General features: G+C 31.2%; 2 protein-coding genes across 6 annotated transcripts; one reads left to right on the forward strand and one right to left on the reverse strand.

Annotated features, from left to right (window-relative positions):
• Positions 1 to 743: 743 nt before the first annotated feature.
• On the forward strand, positions 744 to 3,716 carry LOC110629087 (floral homeotic protein APETALA 2). The gene is made up of 9 exons (XM_021775952.2): positions 744 to 1,658; positions 1,732 to 1,757; positions 1,897 to 1,927; positions 2,057 to 2,144; positions 2,288 to 2,433; positions 2,520 to 2,564; positions 2,657 to 2,748; positions 2,832 to 3,070; positions 3,146 to 3,716. The coding sequence occupies exons 1-9, from the start codon at positions 1,120 to 1,122 to the stop codon at positions 3,392 to 3,394; spliced, it is 1,455 nt and encodes a 484-aa protein (XP_021631644.1). The 5' UTR covers positions 744 to 1,119; the 3' UTR covers positions 3,395 to 3,716.
• A 6,030-nt stretch (positions 3,717 to 9,746) lies between these two features.
• LOC110630212 (OVARIAN TUMOR DOMAIN-containing deubiquitinating enzyme 7) lies at positions 9,747 to 15,888 on the reverse strand. 5 transcript variants are annotated; one of them, XM_043949818.1, is made up of 12 exons: positions 15,640 to 15,879; positions 14,393 to 14,462; positions 13,905 to 13,995; positions 13,571 to 13,646; positions 13,110 to 13,259; positions 12,782 to 12,843; positions 12,317 to 12,401; positions 12,058 to 12,207; positions 11,776 to 11,896; positions 10,846 to 10,970; positions 10,633 to 10,730; positions 9,747 to 10,172 (listed from the first exon to the last, which is right to left on the reverse strand). In XM_043949818.1, the coding sequence occupies exons 4-12, from the start codon at positions 13,589 to 13,591 to the stop codon at positions 10,037 to 10,039; spliced, it is 948 nt and encodes a 315-aa protein (XP_043805753.1). In that variant the 5' UTR covers positions 13,592 to 13,646; positions 13,905 to 13,995; positions 14,393 to 14,462; positions 15,640 to 15,879; the 3' UTR covers positions 9,747 to 10,036. The 5 variants fall into 5 exon arrangements, with proteins under 5 accessions (XP_043805753.1, XP_043805752.1, XP_021633273.1 ...); XM_043949817.1 differs by having other exon boundaries at positions 13,889 to 13,995; XM_021777581.2 differs by lacking the exon at positions 14,393 to 14,462 and having other exon boundaries at positions 10,633 to 10,727; positions 13,889 to 13,995; positions 15,640 to 15,888.
• Positions 15,889 to 18,308: the final 2,420 nt, after the last annotated feature.

Consider the following 18,308-nt stretch of genomic DNA (forward strand, 5'->3'; position numbering starts at 1 on the left):
TTTTTTAATAGTATATAAATATTATTGTTATTTATTAATAATAAAATATGATGATATATTATTTAAAGATAAATTAAATTATATATTTAGAAGTAAAAATTAGTGAAATTTTTTTGTCATATTAATATGATTGATGCACATTTCTTGAATAAAAAAGTTGCCGAGTTTGGAGTTTTGATTGGAGCTAATTGTATTAAAAGGAAAAATATAAAAAATGTTATATAATTTTATTAATATATTTATTTTAAGGGCTGTGATTTAATTTATATTTGTGTAGTATTTATGATATTATGCCGGTAATAAATAATAGAAAAATTTTATACGCAATTAAAAATATTATATAAAAATTATATCAATAATTATTAATTTAGCATAAGTAAAAGTACAGATTTTAAAATGAAAATAATTAAATTATAAAATATTTTTATATATTTTTTTAATTAAAAATTACATTTTAATTATTATCAGTATTTTTTACAGTGTTAATGATATGATATTATGTATATTATTTTAATATAAATTAAATTAAAAATTTAAAAAGTAAAAACAAGTTAAATTTCGATTCTTAATAATCTATCTTTGGGAGCATAGGATGATTCTTTTGCAAGTTTTTTCTTTTTACTTTTAATTTATAGAGAGTGAGAGGAAAATGTGAGGCAAGACAGAAGCAGAAAGAGTAAGGGAAGGGCTAAGGTGGGTGAGAAATTGAGAAATGAAAATACTTTCAGCTTATAAAAGCTCTAAAAATTAAAACTCAAACTGGCCTCGTCTATGCTGTATTGGGCAATGAAAGGGTACGAGATCTTCAAACATCTCCCCTACAACCTTTTTGCAATCTCTCTCTCTCTATTTATCCCTCACTGAGTCGTAGGTTTTAGCTCGCCTTTGAATACTTAGCATACCAAAGCCTCCTTGTTGCCCACCATTATATATTTTATTCACAAGGACTGAAAAATTAAAAAAAAAAAAAAAAAATCTTTCGCTTCTATGGCCACCATCCTTAATTGTAGACTTCCATGTTAAGACATAAGAGAGTTATCAAGAATCTTTGCATTAACTCTTACTCTTATTCAGCTTATTAAAGCTTTCTTCTTTCATTCTCCATTCAGGGAGAAAAAAATGTGGGACTTGAATGACTCTCCTGATCAGAGAAGGGACGACGAATCCCAGGGGTGTTCTTCACAGAAAACATATTTGGACGGTGAAGATGACAAGGGAAAACGGGTCGGATCTATGTCTAATTCAAGCTCCTCTGTTGTGGTAATCGAGGATGGATCGGAAGTAGATGGTAGTGGTGAGAGGAGTAGAATCAAGAAACGTACTAGCAAGTTATTCGGATTCTCTGTCTCCCATGATGACTCCATGGAAAATGACCCACCTGTCACCCGGCAGTTCTTTCCGGTTGAGGACCAAGAAATGGGGGGAATATCTGGTGGCAGCGGTAGTGGTAGTGGAGGAGGAGGAGGAGGTAGAGCAGGTTTTCCTCGGGCTCACTGGTGTGGAGTCAAGTTTTGCCAATCGGAGTCAGTTGCTTCTCCGAAATCCGTTGAAGTCTCACAACCTTTGAAGAAGAGCCGGCGAGGACCCCGGTCGAGAAGCTCTCAGTATCGAGGTGTCACCTACTACCGGAGGACCGGCCGCTGGGAGTCTCATATATGGTTGGTAGTACTGTTCTTTGTTGGCTGATCGGAATTTATGGCTTGGCCTCTTATTGTGCTTTATTTGATGCAGGGATTGTGGGAAGCAAGTCTATCTAGGTAGGAGACTATTTTCATCTTCGTTGCAAATATGTATTATAATTTATGGAAAAAAATGGTTTCTTTGTAATGAATTGTTCAAACATTTCTGATATGTTATGGGCATGGCGTTCTTATATTCTTGGATATTCCAATATAGGTGGATTTGACACTGCACATGCAGCTGCTCGGTGAGCTCTTGGTCCTTTCTTCAATATCCTCTCTTTTTTCATTTTTTTTTTTCTGAAACCATATTAATGAACAAAATCTCCAGTTGCAGAGCCTGAGATTGAAATCCCTTTTCTTCTTTTTCTTTGTAGTGCATATGATAGGGCAGCTCTCAAGTTCAGAGGAGTGGAAGCAGATATAAATTTCGCCATTGAAGACTATGAGGAAGACTTAAAACAGGTAGAAATAGAGACAGAAAGAGAGACTTAGCTTGTACAGTTGTTTCTTTGATATGCTTTTATGATGCTCTGTTGAAAAAAAAAAAAAAAAAAGATAAAGCAACATCTGATTTACAAAGAGAAGATTCTTGTGTATGGTAACAGATGAGCAACCTTACTAAAGAAGAGTTTGTGCATGTACTCCGCCGACAAAGCACTGGTTTTCCCAGAGGAAGCTCTAAATATAGAGGTGTGACTTTGCACAAATGTGGAAGATGGGAAGCTAGAATGGGTCAATTTTTAGGCAAAAAGTAATTGATTTCTTCTTTATCAATTCGTTTCTCTTTATTTCTTCATGCTTCTGATAAACATACATGCTGAATTTGGTCTTTTACAGGTATGTGTATTTGGGTTTGTTTGATACTGAGATTGAAGCTGCAAGGTGTGTGCGTTCTTCAATGACAAATCAATCAATTCATCAGTTCTTGATCTGTTGTTTAGTTGAATCTTAATTGATCAGTATTTGCTGTATAGGGCTTATGATAAGGCTGCTATTAAGTGCAATGGCAAAGAGGCAGTGACCAACTTTGATCCCAGCATCTATGCAAATGAGCTTAATTCTTCTGGTAAGTCCTGGAGGATTCTTCTGAATGAATCCTGAATCAATCATGTTCTGTTTGTTGCATTAATTCAAACATGTGGTGCGCAGAATATGCAGATCACAATCTTGATTTGAGTTTAGGCCATTCGGGTTCCATCCAGAACAGTGTAGGATTAGATCAGCAGTCAGCATCGATGCCATTCGAAGCTGATTGGCGAAATCCTGGAATTAGGACTAAGGCACAGGAAACCCGCATTCAATCTCCAGGAAGTGAAGCACAGAGATTTGGACAACATAGGAGACCTGGAGAAACCCAGTTGTTTCATGGGATTTCTCCAAACTATCAAGTGGGTATTGCATATGAAATCTGTTAGTGACATTAATTGTAACAAAACTAAATTACTATGTTCCTGTCATTGTAGATTCAGTTTCCAAGCTGCAGCAATGGAGGCCGAATTGGCAGTGATCTTTCATTATATCCAAGTGATAACCACCCCCACCACCATCTCCGCCAACAACAACAGCGACAATGGCAATCTGGACCTCCTCTTCCTCCTCCTAATCAGTTGGTTGCAAATGCTGCAGCATCATCAGGATTCCCACAGCAAATTAGGACTCCACAAAACTGGCTGCAGAAAAATGGGTTCCACTCTATATTGAGACTCTCTTAACCCAGATTCTTGAAAGTATCCATTCAATTTTCTTCCTTACAAGATCCAGAAATGCTTTCCTTCTAAGCAGATGTAAAGAACAATGAAGGAGTGACCTTCCAAAGAAACCAAGGGAAAGAAAGAGACAGAGAAAGAAAATTCCAAGCCTCTGGGAAAATGTGGCTCCCCAGTCAAAACTAACAAAGGGACGAAAATCTTTGAACTATTTAAATATTCATCCTGCTTTTCTGACTAGAAACTGCTACAATTTCTTTCCTTTATGCAAATAAATAAAAACAAATAAATTTTGATGCTCTGCCGTCCAATGGAGTATTCATTGCAGCCACATAGTGTATATACATATATTTTATTAAATATGTTATTTTATTATTATTATTATCAATCTGTTCCAAAGTTTAGTCATGTTACAGTCATGGTTTTTGTCTTTTTCCGACAAGCGCTATCTCTTCTTTCCGCCATTGGAGTTGAGGACTGACTCTTTGGGATTGATTCCTTAGTTCCCTAATCGAGTAATGTTATACATGCAAAAACAAACAGTGACACAAGATGGAACGGATGAACTCTGAAAAGTGAAAATGCAAGAAAACAAGAGACAGAGAGAGAGAGAGAGAGAGTTAAAAAAATTTCAAGTTATCTGAGATGGGAATTGGGTTTTCTTTGGAAATATCACCGGAAGGTGATGAATAGTCACCATCTCCAGTGTCCTTTGAATCAATTCTCTTGCCTCTTGGCTAAAAGCAGTCAGACATGGCTATTATTATGAGAAGGACCTGTCACTATTAACCTAAATCAAGGACGCACTCAGAGTTTGCTTTGGATTTTATTACACAAGTGAAAAAGATAGAAAGTTGGAAGATGCATGAAACCCAATGAGTTTAACCTTGTCGGCTTTTACGAGAATTACTGAAGGAGAAATTATATGGAGCAGCATGTAAAATTGTTTTTATGAGATAATAAAAAATAAATAATTTTCTGTCCCAAATTGGGTATTTGAGTTTATGATCTTTTAACTAGTTTAAAACCTGCGAAGCAGTGTACGAGGAAATGGTGTCTGAGGTTTTGAATATTAGAGACAATTTCTTAATAAAGAAATAACCATTTTGATTAGTCCAATGTTTTCTTTACTTAATTAGGAATAATATATATATATATATATATATTCAAAGTGATTTAAGATAATAATTGCAGAGTGAATTTTCGTCATCTTGGTCGTCATTCCACAATTATTTATAAATATATAAGATTTTATTAGAACCATTATTAATTATTTTTTTAAAAAATAATAATTGAGTACAATGTAGGTTCTCATTCTCTAATATTAATCTACTTAGTTGACACGTCTACCATTTTGTTACCACGTGAATTCCATTTATTTATTTTCCTCGAAAAGGAAGGTTACATGACCTTAGCACGCAAGCCAAAATCCTTTGCTTTATTTTTACATTAACCCAGACTATGATAATATAATTCCATTTTAAGAAAAATTCAATCCCAATGTTTTTGTCTATTTTCCATGTTATTACTTGTGATTAATGATTTCGATTTTACTAGTGTTTTTTTAATTTGAAATGCAATTGAACGTGTAAAATTTAAAATTTAAAATTTAAATTTATTTAAATATATTTATTATCGGATTAAATCTGTGAATATTATTAAAATATTTTTTAATGCTAAAAAACTGTTAATTTTTAGTTTTTTTTAGGTTTAAGATATATCATAAAATATAAAAAAGAAATATTAAGAAAAAGAAGAAAAGTTTAATGGGAGGAGGAGGCATAAGGCAGTAATTTGTTTATTTGAGCTTAAAGGGTTTGGCTGTAAATCTTTTCCAAGTTTGGAAAGATTAAAAATAACAAAGGAAGAAAAAGGTTTGGTTTCAAAAGTGGGGACGGCAACGCAATCATCTCCAACCATTCGTTCCCTTTTAGGTGACAATGCAATATTTTATTTTCTATTTCAAGTAGACACAAATACTAAATGTAATTAGTTAAATAATTTTTTATAAAAATAAATATCATTAAATAAATAAATGAAAATTTAAAATTTAAAATTTTACTTCTATTTTCTTAATATAAAAATAGAAAACTTTTAGTGTAGAAAGCAAAGTTTGTAGAGTACATGAGTCGAATGAGATTCGATCGAAATTTTGATATTTATAAAAATTAAATCGAATTAATTTTGATTAAAAATTAAATTAAATTAAATCAATCTGATTCAATTTGATTCGGTTCAATTTGATTCGGTTCAATTTAATCGATTTGAATTTTTAATATTTTAAAATTTAATTAAAATATTTTAACCTTCATATGATCTAATCTCTATGGATTATTGAAAATAATATGCTATTATCATTAATCGGTTTGATTTAATTTTTTTAATTTTTTTTATCAATATCAAACCGAATATTTGTATTATACAGTTGTTTTTTAATTGAAAAATCTCCATTTCAAATGTAAAATCTCGTATTCATCATATATGTAAGCTTTTTAATATTGTTGAAATAAGACCGTGTTGTGATTGATTAATCTGTAAAAAAAAAAAGGTGAAATGATTGATGTCTATAATGTCATTCCGATATTCAAATTAGTAAACTGTAAAAAAGGGCATGTGAAATAAGATGGTTTAAATTGTGTAAAAATTACGGATCTTGATCCATGCATTCATCTATTTTTATATTATAAGCAGATGCGTAATGAGAATCTGTTGAATTGTATTTTTTAATGGTAACTTCCCATAAAGTTTCGTCATATAGTTAAAAGAATGAATTTTGATGAAAAACTGAAACCTACAATACCTGAATCTTTTTTTTTTTTTCTATCAGTGGAATCGAGTATAATCTGATCAGACTTTTATCTTATAATCTTATCTTCGATTGCCATCTTATGGACTATTTTAAGTAATTATTGTAATTTTAAGTGCGTAAATTTTTTTTGTAGAAATTTAATGATATACCTATATCAAATAGGAGAAACATAATTGAAAAAAAAGCTTTTTAAATCTTAAGAAATTGATATCCAATTAAAACATAGTACTTTAGGTTTTCTTTACAACTCGCTTTGTACTATATTTCTCTTTAATAGTTATATTATAAAGCAAAAATACACCATTTATATTTAAATGTCTGGTTGCATGAGACGATTTAGATCTCTTCGAATCAACTCGTTTTGCTTCTGTTATTATTAGGGAAGTCTTTTGTTTGGGTTGACCTTTTAGTTGTTGAGTTTTTAGGTTTTATTTGATAGACTAAGTTGATTTTTTTTTTTTGAATCAAGAAAGACTTTATTTATCTTATAGAATAATAATTCAAGAGACAATCAGAAATGTCAATCCAAATCTTGTATCTACCATGATGAATAGACTCTCTAGCTAATAAATGGATATTATTATTGATTTTGTCTATCTTATATATTAGGTTTTGTTGTATTTTATAGGGAAGTCCTTTCCTTCATTAATTCAATGTTGAGCTAATTAATGCTTATTTTACTTGTAAACGCAAGGATAATATAAGACATCAAAATAATAAAATAATTTTTTAAAAAAAATTAAAAATTATTTTTTATCTAAAAAAATACATTTTAACCATGAAAATCACAATACAATTAATTAAATTTTAATATCATTTTTTAATACGTTATGCATGATGTTAACATATTAAATAATATCAATGTATTTAGACATTAAGATAATATATAACAAAAAAAGAAATATTATGTGAAATTATTTTTTTAAGTGATTGTTTAATTTTAACATTCTTCGCTTATTGGTTGAAAAGTATTTATTATATATATTTTTTGTAATTAATTTTTAATTATTATATTTTTCACCAATAAAAAAGAGAGAAAGAAAAGGTGGGAAAGGGGTTAGATGACTCAAGAAGAAATGACTATTAATCATGGTGGTTGTCAAAATTGCTTAGTACTATGTGGAAAAAAGAAAACTTCCTTTTGTGATAAGAGAAGGATGGATACGTAGTTTCCTCAATTGGGGATATATGACTTTTCTTCAATTTTTCCCACATGATAAATAATCACTTGCAAAAAGAAACAAGGTGAGAGTCTCATCATGCAATAATTTTAGCAAGTGCCCATCAAAAACAAAGAAAGCCGCCGCAACCGCCGCCTCCACCACCTCCTTTTCTATATTAAGCAAATGGGTTGAAAACAAACCAATAATTGATTTGGACTTTTGGGTTCTACTCCTTTCCTTATTACAAGAAGATTGGTTCATGACGCAATCTCTCTTTCGTCTACTTTCTAGTTTTAGCATATGGATTTTTCTTTTAGGTTGAGCTAGGCAATGTAGAGTATTCACAAGCAGTCAATCTTCGTGCACTACTTTGTTTTGATTATACTTTTTTTTTTTTTTAACTTCGTACTTTTTAACTATATGATGGGATTTTATTCTATTCATAGATTTTTTTTTTCTTTTTGATGTGGGTTAAGAGTTAGAAACCATATCTCTTTGCTTCAACTAAAGTAGGGCAAATTTTTTAACAGTTTTGTCTGTGGGTTCTTCTTTCATTTGCATGCTATAATTAGATTGTTGTGGGCTCTTGTCGGCTGTAAGAATAGAGAAAGTTAAGGGATCCACAGAAACCGGAAATTGTTTGTCCAAAATTTAAACAAGTTACCAACATGTTCCCTTCAAAAACTCATAAATAGGCGAGTCGTTCCTAGTGGCCGAAATTATATGATATTACGGTTGATTTTAAAATTATGTTTAATTATTGAAAATTAAAATTATCTGGCAGTTTTTCTTTTTGAAATTTACTTTCATATTTTTAAGATTTATTATCATCAAATGCTAAATTTTAATTAACTTGCTATTCTGTATATAATAGTTTATATGAAATGATATAATTATCCTTGTTCAAGCCCCGGTTTTCTTTCTACTAGCTCTAGATTCTCCTTTGTATTCGCCATAGGCCTTCTGTCGAATCTTTGTTTGAGATTTTCTTCTGTTTTTCCCTTTACAGCCCAGTTTCTCAATAGAACCCATTTCTATCTTGAAGGGAAAAAAAGGTCCATACCCTCCAGTCTTCACTCATTCAAGTTCAAACTTTTAACTATGGAATCAGTTGATTAAAATCGATGCCTATAATTACAAGAATGTTACCATTTTCAATGTTGTGTTTTCTTCTGGATCGTTAGATTTCTAAGCTAAACATCTAAATCCTCCGTTTTTGGTATTCCAACTTGTGCATTAAAACAGGATTAATTTTCATGGCAAATTCAACAGCCAATTATGAAATTCTAATGAAACACTAAATAGGCTCGCCTCGTACATGCTCATACTCAGTTCGACAGATTTTTCATACAACCCAAGTAATTTGACCAGCGCACTCACAAAGCATCAGAACTTTCGCCTGAAAATTCTCTCTTCCTGTATTAAAGTTGTATTTGCTGCGTGTAATTTCATCAGCTTCAAAAATGTGAAGAGAACAAAATATTCACTCTTTTCTTGGTTGCCCTTCGATACCATATAAAAGCAGCCATCATTAAGCCCTCTTCCATGAAGCCTCTCATGGCAGCAAACACCATCCCTTTATCCCCCCCTCCCCCCTCTTTTTTTTCCTCCTCCTGATTAGAGAAAACCTTCCCTAGCTTATGATAAATCAAAGGGAACAGCATAAATCCTCCGACAAGCTCCAAGAAGGGGAAAAATCATCAGAGGGCCTGACAAGTGAAGCAGCACAGTCATACACAGTAAGCACAACTGAGAGACATGTTTTAAATTTTGATTCAGCTCTTCTCAAACTGCCATCCCAAGTGTTGTCACATTACATCCAGGAAGGTAAAATTTGCACTTTCATAAGAATAAATAGAACAGGTCAATTTTGCAAAAACATCAACTTATTTAAGTGGTGAAATAATCCCAACGTCTTGCAGATATCCGAATCTGAATATTTATTTGATAACGACAAAACTTTTTTCCGTTACACTAATATCAATTTCCCTATTTTCTTTTAAGCCAATTAATATGGTTATGGTACACTAATACCAAAACTTTTTATGGGTACACCAATATCAGTTTCCAAGTGTTTTGTTATATCAATATCTTTAGCCATTCTGTTACTTCTCATTTCTGCACCCCCCCTCCACACACACCCTCAACCAAAAAAATTTTTGCATGTTTTAACATATTGGTTAGAGGAACTAAATAGTACGGGTAGTTAAAACTACAGAGACTAACAATATGGATAATTAAAATTACATGTACTAAACAGCATAATATTCAAATATAAAACAAGTTAACAACCTCATTTATTACAGAAAAGCTAAAGAGTTTAGTTTTACAACATACATGACATTTTAATTTGATTCTAAAAATAGTAATTTACTCACTTTTCACATCAGATTTCAATACATGGCCAATTATTTCATTCATTCTCTTGTATGTAAATTTTATGTTCAGACAGACAAAAGTAACAATCCGAAGTGAAAAGATTATGGGATACATGTGGTTTGTGAATTATGAATTAGGAGCAACCAATATGACAATTAGAATGACTCGTGATAAAAATATAAAAAAACTAAGAAAAATCTGGTCGGGAAGCCAAAGTTATATGCACTCTAATTTAATACGAATGGGAAGTCATAAAAACTACACGAACTGGCAATGCCACTCACATTAAAGTCAAGTTCATATACAAAGCGCACCCACATCAGGCAGTCCACAATCAGGTCCACAGTATGATTCAGATTCAGATTCAGATGGACCTCCTTTGTTGCCTTGCTTCCTTTCTTTCCTACTTTTTCTCGAGCCAATAGTTTGGTTACTGACACAGCAAAAATGCCACATGAGAAAAGATTTTTGGACAGAGGAACTGCTTAAACTTCTGTAATGACTCAACTGAGCAGCCTTGGGAATAATTGACCATAACTAATAGATAACATAATATGAATGGATCACAGGAACTGCCTACAATTGAAAACTACTTTGGTGCCTTGAGTAAACATTATGGCCAACAGAACCTTCTTTTAAGGAATCTTCCTTTCCATTTTCTAAATCCAAAAATGTGACTTTGAGCCCTAGACTATTGGTAAGTGCACCTTTCAAGTTTCAACTTGTGTAAAGACCCAAGTTTGAGCTTCCCTTTCCCCTCTTTTGATTCAAAAAATGTCCTCACTTATTAAAGCAAATGAAATCTAAACACCAAACCAGATGAAACTGCAGAAATAAAAGACAATAGCTTAAACGGAATCCTATAAAGAGGACAAGGAGTCCAAGAAGCATACACTATAACCTTTGCAGCAGGTCTCGCCTTGACAGCTCCACAACAAGCCTTGTATTTCTTTTTAGATCCACATGGACAGGTCTTATTTCTTGGTATCTTCTGCAATTACACCAAGATAACAATAGAGAATGAAGTATATGAAAAACATGAAATTAAAAGCAACTCTTTTCAAGGAGAGATTGACCAAGCAAAGGTTTCTGAATAGAAGAAAAACCTTGTCATGTGCCTGGGAACTGCTGTTGTCATAGCTTTGTTTGATTCTATTGTTAGATGGATTGTGTTTGGTCTCCTTTAGAGACTCTTCCTTCTGTTGCTCACAGTTTCCATCTTCACCATCACCTTAGCATTTTAGGAGCAGAAAAAGAATTACCAACCAAACATTAAGCAAAACCAATTCTAATATGGTACTGAGATGATAAAAGATGTACTTGGCTTAACCATCTTCCTCTTGTACTAATTCATAATCAGAACATGTTGAAATTGTGTATTCTCAACATGCACACATCCAAAAGGTAGCAAATGGGGAAAGAATTTTCTACCACTTCCTTGCACTGAGTTCCATTTTATATACATGCATATAATTTAATGAATATATTAATAAATTAAAAATGAAAATATATCAAAAAAGCCAAGATAGTGCTATTCAATTAAGCAGGGAAGCCTAAGCAACAAGTTTCAAACCATTGATGAAAGGTACCAAGAAGTCCTCATTTTCTACCTGAAAATCGTGAAATGATAATAATGCCAAAAACAAGGGTAAAAAGGGCTAAAAAACAAAAAGACAACTAGGACCATAACTTATCAAGCTGACATTCAAATCTCCGCACAGCAAGAATGCAGTTTATCAGGAAATCATCAAGAAACACCAACTTTCTTCAATCCATGTTAAAGCATTCAGAATCAAATCCTTCACCAATTTGCAAAAAAAAAAAAAAAAAAAAGAACTCTAGGAGAATTTTAGGAAAATCTTTTCCTAGAAATTGATATCTACAAACAAAAGGACAGTTGAAATCTGGGAGCCTGCTCACATATAGAAATTCCGGACTGATATTAAATGAATGGATGAAATGCCAAAAAAAAAAAAGATGGAACAAAGAAATTAGAAGCAGCACATAAAATTGTGTTCATTCTGACTAGACATTACCATGAGAAGTATCTACATGACACTGCAGGGTATCATTTTCAGCTGAGAAGTCATCTGCCTCTCGTTCTGCTACCAGAAACTCTATTGCAGCATCAGCATCACCATCCACTTGTAGTAAAACCTAGTATGAAATCAACATAACACAGAAAGTCATCAGTATTTTGAACATTTCAAGCATGCCAGGTATACTGGAAAACTAACACTTTTACCAAGTTATTGGTGATATAATCTATTATGCGGAAGGATAGAACAGAGGAACAAAATTTTGCAAGTATTTCTCACCTGTTCGACTTTTTCAGCACTTTCACAACCACTTCCTGCCATTACCAATTTGATTGATCCAGCATCAATGATATCCTTTGCAGCTCCCCTTTTACACTTGCTGGCTGCAGCTTTTGCTTTATCAGATGTTGCTGAAAGGTCAGCATCAGCCTTTCATAAACTGGAAGTTATCAGGCTACTGATAGTAATTACATGTTGAAACTTACCTTGGATAAACAAATGTTAGTATAAAAAGCCATAATTGAAAAGGGAAATAAACCTTAATTATAACTGGCCTGGCTGGCCCATCACAAGGGTCCTCCTTTAATCGCACACTGTTATAATGTTCTTCGTCATGATAAGATCTGAGAAAAAAGGGGCAAATTGAATGGCAAAATTACAAGATTATTTATGCTACACAAACCCTTTCCATTTTCAATTCTAGCACTCTTCCCACAAACTAAAAGATCTTTGCCGGTTCAAAATCTCATCCCCGTATGCAACAAAAAGAAACAAGGCATTCTCCCAAACTTTTTTTTTGGATTGTCAGAAAATTACTTGATCTTCCATCAGATCCACCATGAAAGGCCAAGGAATTACATATTTCCTTCCATTATGTAGATAGTATGCAAAGTCAGTATTTCACTATTCTAGTTAGAACACAAGAAGACAATCCTTCTCTACAAGCAGAAAGCAAGCAATGAAAAAAATATTACAGAAAGGTAAAAAATTCTTGTTTACTTACAAATGGACCATTCGAGCTCCCCTTTGATCAAAATTCCGGATGTACCAGCGCGGCGACATGTACTGTATCAGTTTATGAACAATCCAAACGTTAATCCAATAATACATGTCATGATTGCATACAAACTTGTTGTCTGTGTTGTATTCAGGTATTCTTGCTTGCATTCTCACATTAGCACATATAGCCAGCAAAGAAACATTTAGTGGATACATGCATATGCACAAAGAGCATACTGTACTGGTAAAAAAATGTTGCAATCTTTCTACAGTAGCAACTGCTTTGTATTTCGTACAATTTTGATTGCAGGAGAAAGAAAATAAATAATCACCTGGTGAATGCATATATTGCTACGTGTAACAAGAGAAGCCGCCTGCAATTCCATATGTCCAGCCCATGTGCCATCCTTTTCCATTGATTGGCAGTATTCATCAAATGGGATCTCATCCTCAATAAAAGGCTCAAACATTTCACGATTCTTCTGTTAATTACGGCCCAAAATCAAGTTGATTTGCATGTTGGCAATTTATCACACACACAGAGACAGAGAGAGAGAGAGAGAGAGAGCAAAAAGGCAAATCGTCCAGCCAGTTGCTCCTCAGTAAGTAACAGCATTCTTCATAAAGCATGAATTACAAGAATTGCAAAGTTCATGGTAGCATAAAGGAGATTCCCACTGTAGGGCAGCAAAAAAAGCAAGATACTCGACAGGTTGCAGAATAAAAAAAAAGTAAATATAAGATTTTTTTAATTAGATTACATAATAATTTGTTCTTTTCAATATCCATTTACCATTATATATTGCACCACCATGCTGCGATACTTTCCATGTTCCTCCTCACTACCTTCCAACTGATCTGCAAGCGCCCTGCAAAAAAAGAAGAGTACACAACCTGATGGCATTAAAGCACATCTACAAGTTAACTATTCTTTTCTTAGGTAGTGGAATGAAGCATTCCCCATTTTAAAGGTTAAAATGGAGGAAAAAGGAATATAAGTCTCAGAATATCTGTGACTCTTTATACTATGCAACAGCCTAGAGGTTAGATAGTGAATACAGCATGAGGAATGATATAAGCTATATTGCTAATATCATTTCCAAACACAAACCTGAAGAAACAATTACCATCTGCAGTCACTTGGATAATTTTTAGGCCCAATACATCAAGCTGAGATCGAAATTGAGTGATATCAGCCTGCTTTCCCTGCTTTTTCACCTGTATCCATAGTGGATTTGTTAACTTCTCATTGCACTATCTAGAAAGCAACCATTTATGTACTAATGGGCTACAAGTAATTCATCTGGAGCACAGCACAAACTTTATCAGGTAGATGAATTAATTTAACTGAAATCATTTATCCAGTCCAGGGTCAAATCAGCAGCTGAATAGCTCATGCATATGCCATCAATCCTTTCTCATTGGGAAAACAAGCACATGCTGACATTCTTCTGGTTAAACCCTACTTAAAGATCCCCAGTGTCGTCATGATGTAATCTAAGATATATGTTATGCATCATCTTAAATTTGTGCAAACATGTGTTAATGTCAATAATGTGCATCAGTCAGCACTATTTTAACTCATTGTAAAATTATCATGTAATCAATGATATACCTAATGTGTTTCAATTGCATGAAGTATGTGCAGACAGAATGGCCAAGCATTAGATACACGAAGTTTCTGCCTGACAAAACATATGGTTACACGTGTTATGCATCATTAAATTTGTAGAAAACCAACCACAGAACTGTTTAAATGAGTGACTACATGTTCCATTTATTTATTTATTTATTTATTTTTGCTTCACGTAAAACAAAAAATAATTATAAAGCTGTAGCTTCTCAAAAGACAAAAAGCAAAAACAATAACTGAGAAGTTCCATTAGAAGAAAAGATAACTGAAAGCACATGTAAGCTATGATTAAAATTAGAGAGCAGGAAGCTAGGAGTGAATCAGAAGAGGGATACGATACACCTAGTCATTAGAAATAGTTACACCCTTTCTTACATTCAAGTGCAACCTGCTTTCCATTTTATTCAGGTGAACCCCACATGTCTAAGCAAAGGTGCACAATTTTTCATGCGCATCAAGTGCATTCAATAAATTGTACCCTTCTAACCCCTTTAAAACCAATCCTTGTCTTTGGAATAAGGGACAATTCTTTATTGGTTTTTATTGTTGTAATTTTGTTGATACCTTCTGTACATGAGTTTGTTTCCATTCCACTTGGGTTGCATTCCAAGTGGACCTTGACTGAAATTTAACTTATCAGAAATATGTGTGCGTGTGTTCTGTTATTATATTCGTGCATCTGTTTGGTTCACTGCCCACACTATGCAAGATAGCCCATTCCCATCCCATGAATCCCCATTTTTTATTCTAAATGTTCATACCTTAGTCCTCCAGAGTAGGTATATAACTACATGCGCATATAGAAACAGTAAATAGTCAGTATCTTTCAATGTCTCAACTGCTTCATTCCTTGAATCACAAATAACATTGTTTCCTTCATTGTCTCACCTACTTCATTATCTTCAACCATATACAAGATGATCTCAGCAAAATGACAAATAATACACCAGCAACAACAGGATCATGCCATGAAACCTAATTTGCACCAGTAATAAGGGCCTCGTATTGAGTACAACACTTTTCATTAATCTCTAATACAAAACTTAGAAAAAAACCCACAGTATATTACACAACATATGGAGAAGCTTCACAAATCTATTAAATCTGTGGCTGCTCGAATTTTCAGGGTTTGAATACATGAACAGAACATAAAGAAAAGTTATACTGGAATAGCAAAATGAAAAGAAATTAGAGAAATCAAAAAGTGAAGTGATGATAGAGAGACGTACGTGGGGGTTCCTCTTAGGTTTAGTGGACGTCTGTTGTCTGGTTTTTACCATTTTCGAGCTTTTGAATAGCTAGCAACAATGGTTTTTCCGTTAGTTATCTGGCTCGGGCAAAAGACCGACGGAAGGGGAGGAGCTTATAGATAGCGCAGTAGTGTGCCTGGCCACCGCCACCGGTGATCCCGTAGGACCCGAACTCACATATGGTGAATGCGGGCGGGTGATTGGACCCTTCCTTTTTGCTTTGGAAGTGAGGGAGCCCATGGACCGGACTTGCACAAAACCCAAAACGAAGAATAAGAAAATAAAAAAGAGAGTTAAATTGCACAAATAACTTTGGAAATAATTGGATTTTTTTTAAAAAAAAATTGGAACTAATTGAATTGGAAAAAAAAAATCATTTTAAATGATTATAAATTGATTTTTGAAATTGAAGTGAAATCATGTTCGATTTGAAAAGCAACTCCTTGGAATACTTGACGAAGAATAAATTTAGGAAAGTACAATTTTATTATTATTATTATTGTTATTATTATTATTATTATAATAATATGTGAATTTTATTTTTATAATAAATAACTATCAAATGCCAATTAAACAATTATAATTAAATCTCCAATTTAAATATTTTGAGGTTAAAAAAATATTTTATAAGAAAATATATAAAACAATTTCTTTTAAAACGAAGATATTTAACCATTGGTCGACCCATTTTATTATTATTATTATTATTCTTTTATTTTTATTTTTAACTTAAATATTAACTATAACCTTTTCAAGTATGTATATTTGAATGATGAACAAAGGATTTAAATTGGTTTCAAATATATATTTAACCATTGGTCGACCCATTTATGGTCAGGGCTTGGAACTTTCTAAAATTTTTTAAGCTTATATAGATAATTTTTATTAAAATATAAAAAATTATCATTAAATTTCTATATATTTAAAAAATTTATCAACTCATTCTTATTTTAAAATTATTTAATTAAATTATTATTATATTTTATAATTTCAAATTTTTTAATCCATTTATCAAATAAATTTTTACTATTTAGTCATTCATTTTTATTAATTTTCAATTTAAAAAATTTACTTTTCATTTTTAAGATTTTAAGTTCAGTCTCCGCTTAATTTTTTTTAAAAATTATTTGCTCATTATTTAATTTATTTTTATATACTATTTTTGTTATTAAATTATATTTTTTTTATTTATTTCATTGAGTTATTAATCTATTTATACAATTAAAATTATAAAAAAATAATTTTTAATGGTTAAAATATTTTTTTTAAAATAAATTTTAATAATAAATTCTGTATTAAAATATTATATTATTTTAATAATTTCTTTTTATAAATTTGCATGTTACAACGATAGCGAAAATAAATTTTTTTACTGTAAATATCATTAAAAGTGAACTGTATAATAATGAATTATAAATAATTGATGAATAATTTATATTAAAAAATATATTTGTAAATGCTAATAATAATATTATTAAAAATATATTTTAATGAATGAAAAATAAATGAAAATAACTATGTGTTAAGTATAAATAGTTTATTCATTTTTCATAAAAATTTATTTTCTGAATATAAATTTTTCACATGTATTAAAAATATAATTTATTTTATTAATTTTTTAATTATATTATTTTAAAAATATTAAATTTTATTAAATATTAAAAAATATTTTAAATAATTTAGAAAAATAATAATTAATGATAAGTTAATTTAAAAATAATATAAAATTAAATAGGATTATAATATTATAAATTATTATAATAATAGAAAGTGAATAATAATTTTAAAATATTAATATAAAAATTGATAAAATAATAAAAAAAATATATAGGGGTGAGCAATATTCGGTTCAAACTGAAAAAATTGACCGAACTGAATTAATTTAAAAATTCAGTTTGGTTTGATTTTTAATTTTAAAAATTTTAATTTCAAAAATTTTAATTATTCTGGTTTGATTCAGTTTTGATCAGAAAAAAATTGAAAAACCGAACCAAACTGATTCGTGATAATAATATATTTTTTTAATAATATGGAGAAATTAAATCATATTAAAATTAAAATATTTTAATTAAATTTTAAAATACTAAAACTAAAGAGTAAAAAAATAAAAAATTTATTAAAAATCGAAATAGGTCAAATTGAATCGAATTGAATCAAATCAGTTCGATTCGATTCAATTTCTAATCAAAATCGATTTGATTTAATTTTTATACTAAAATTTCAATTTTTGATTTATTCAATTTGATTTTAAATCAAACCGATCGAATGTTCCCTCCAATCTATTTAAATTAAACTTCTGAACTAAATTTTTATGTCATTGATTAGAGTATAAGTGTTTATATTCTTCGAAAATGTTTTTCATTTGAATTTATATTTTGCGTTTAATATGTATTTATATAAGATATTTCTATTGGATTAGAATATCTTTTATGAGATTTCATCTAATTAGATATTTATTTTGATAAAAAGAAAAGCTCACTTCACATGAGTTTCTATCACTGCATAGCTCTACTTTTCACCAAATTAATGCTAATAATTAAATAAATAAATGAGAAGTTATTGTATACATTGATGGATTAATACGTGGGTGGCTGAATCTCAACTTCAAAAACCAAATGGGACTAAACATGAAAGCGATGGAAAAGGGT

Source organism: Manihot esculenta, chromosome 13 (assembly GCF_001659605.2).
Source record: "Manihot esculenta cultivar AM560-2 chromosome 13, M.esculenta_v8, whole genome shotgun sequence".
Taxonomy (NCBI): Eukaryota; Viridiplantae; Streptophyta; class Magnoliopsida; order Malpighiales; family Euphorbiaceae; genus Manihot; species Manihot esculenta.

Bases quoted from the DNA above. Each gene is read 5' to 3' on its own strand.
- LOC110629087 (XM_021775952.2), top strand. From the start codon at position 1,120: ATGTGGGACTTGAATGACTCTCCTGATCAGAGAAGGGACGACGAATCC. The intron at 1,659-1,731 runs GTTGGTAGTACT...TATTTGATGCAG, and splicing joins CGCTGGGAGTCTCATATATG to GGATTGTGGGAAGCAAGTCT. The intron at 3,071-3,145 runs GTGGGTATTGCA...CTGTCATTGTAG, and splicing joins GGATTTCTCCAAACTATCAA to ATTCAGTTTCCAAGCTGCAG.
- LOC110630212 (XM_021777580.2), bottom strand. From the start codon at position 15,690: ATGGTAAAAACCAGACAACAGACGTCCACTAAACCTAAGAGGAACCCC. The intron at 12,402-12,781 runs GTAAGTAAACAA...CTTTTTTCTCAG, and splicing joins GGAGCTCGAATGGTCCATTT to ATCTTATCATGACGAAGAAC. The intron at 10,731-10,845 runs GTTTTTCTTCTA...GTGTAATTGCAG, and splicing joins GTTCCCAGGCACATGACAAG to AAGATACCAAGAAATAAGAC.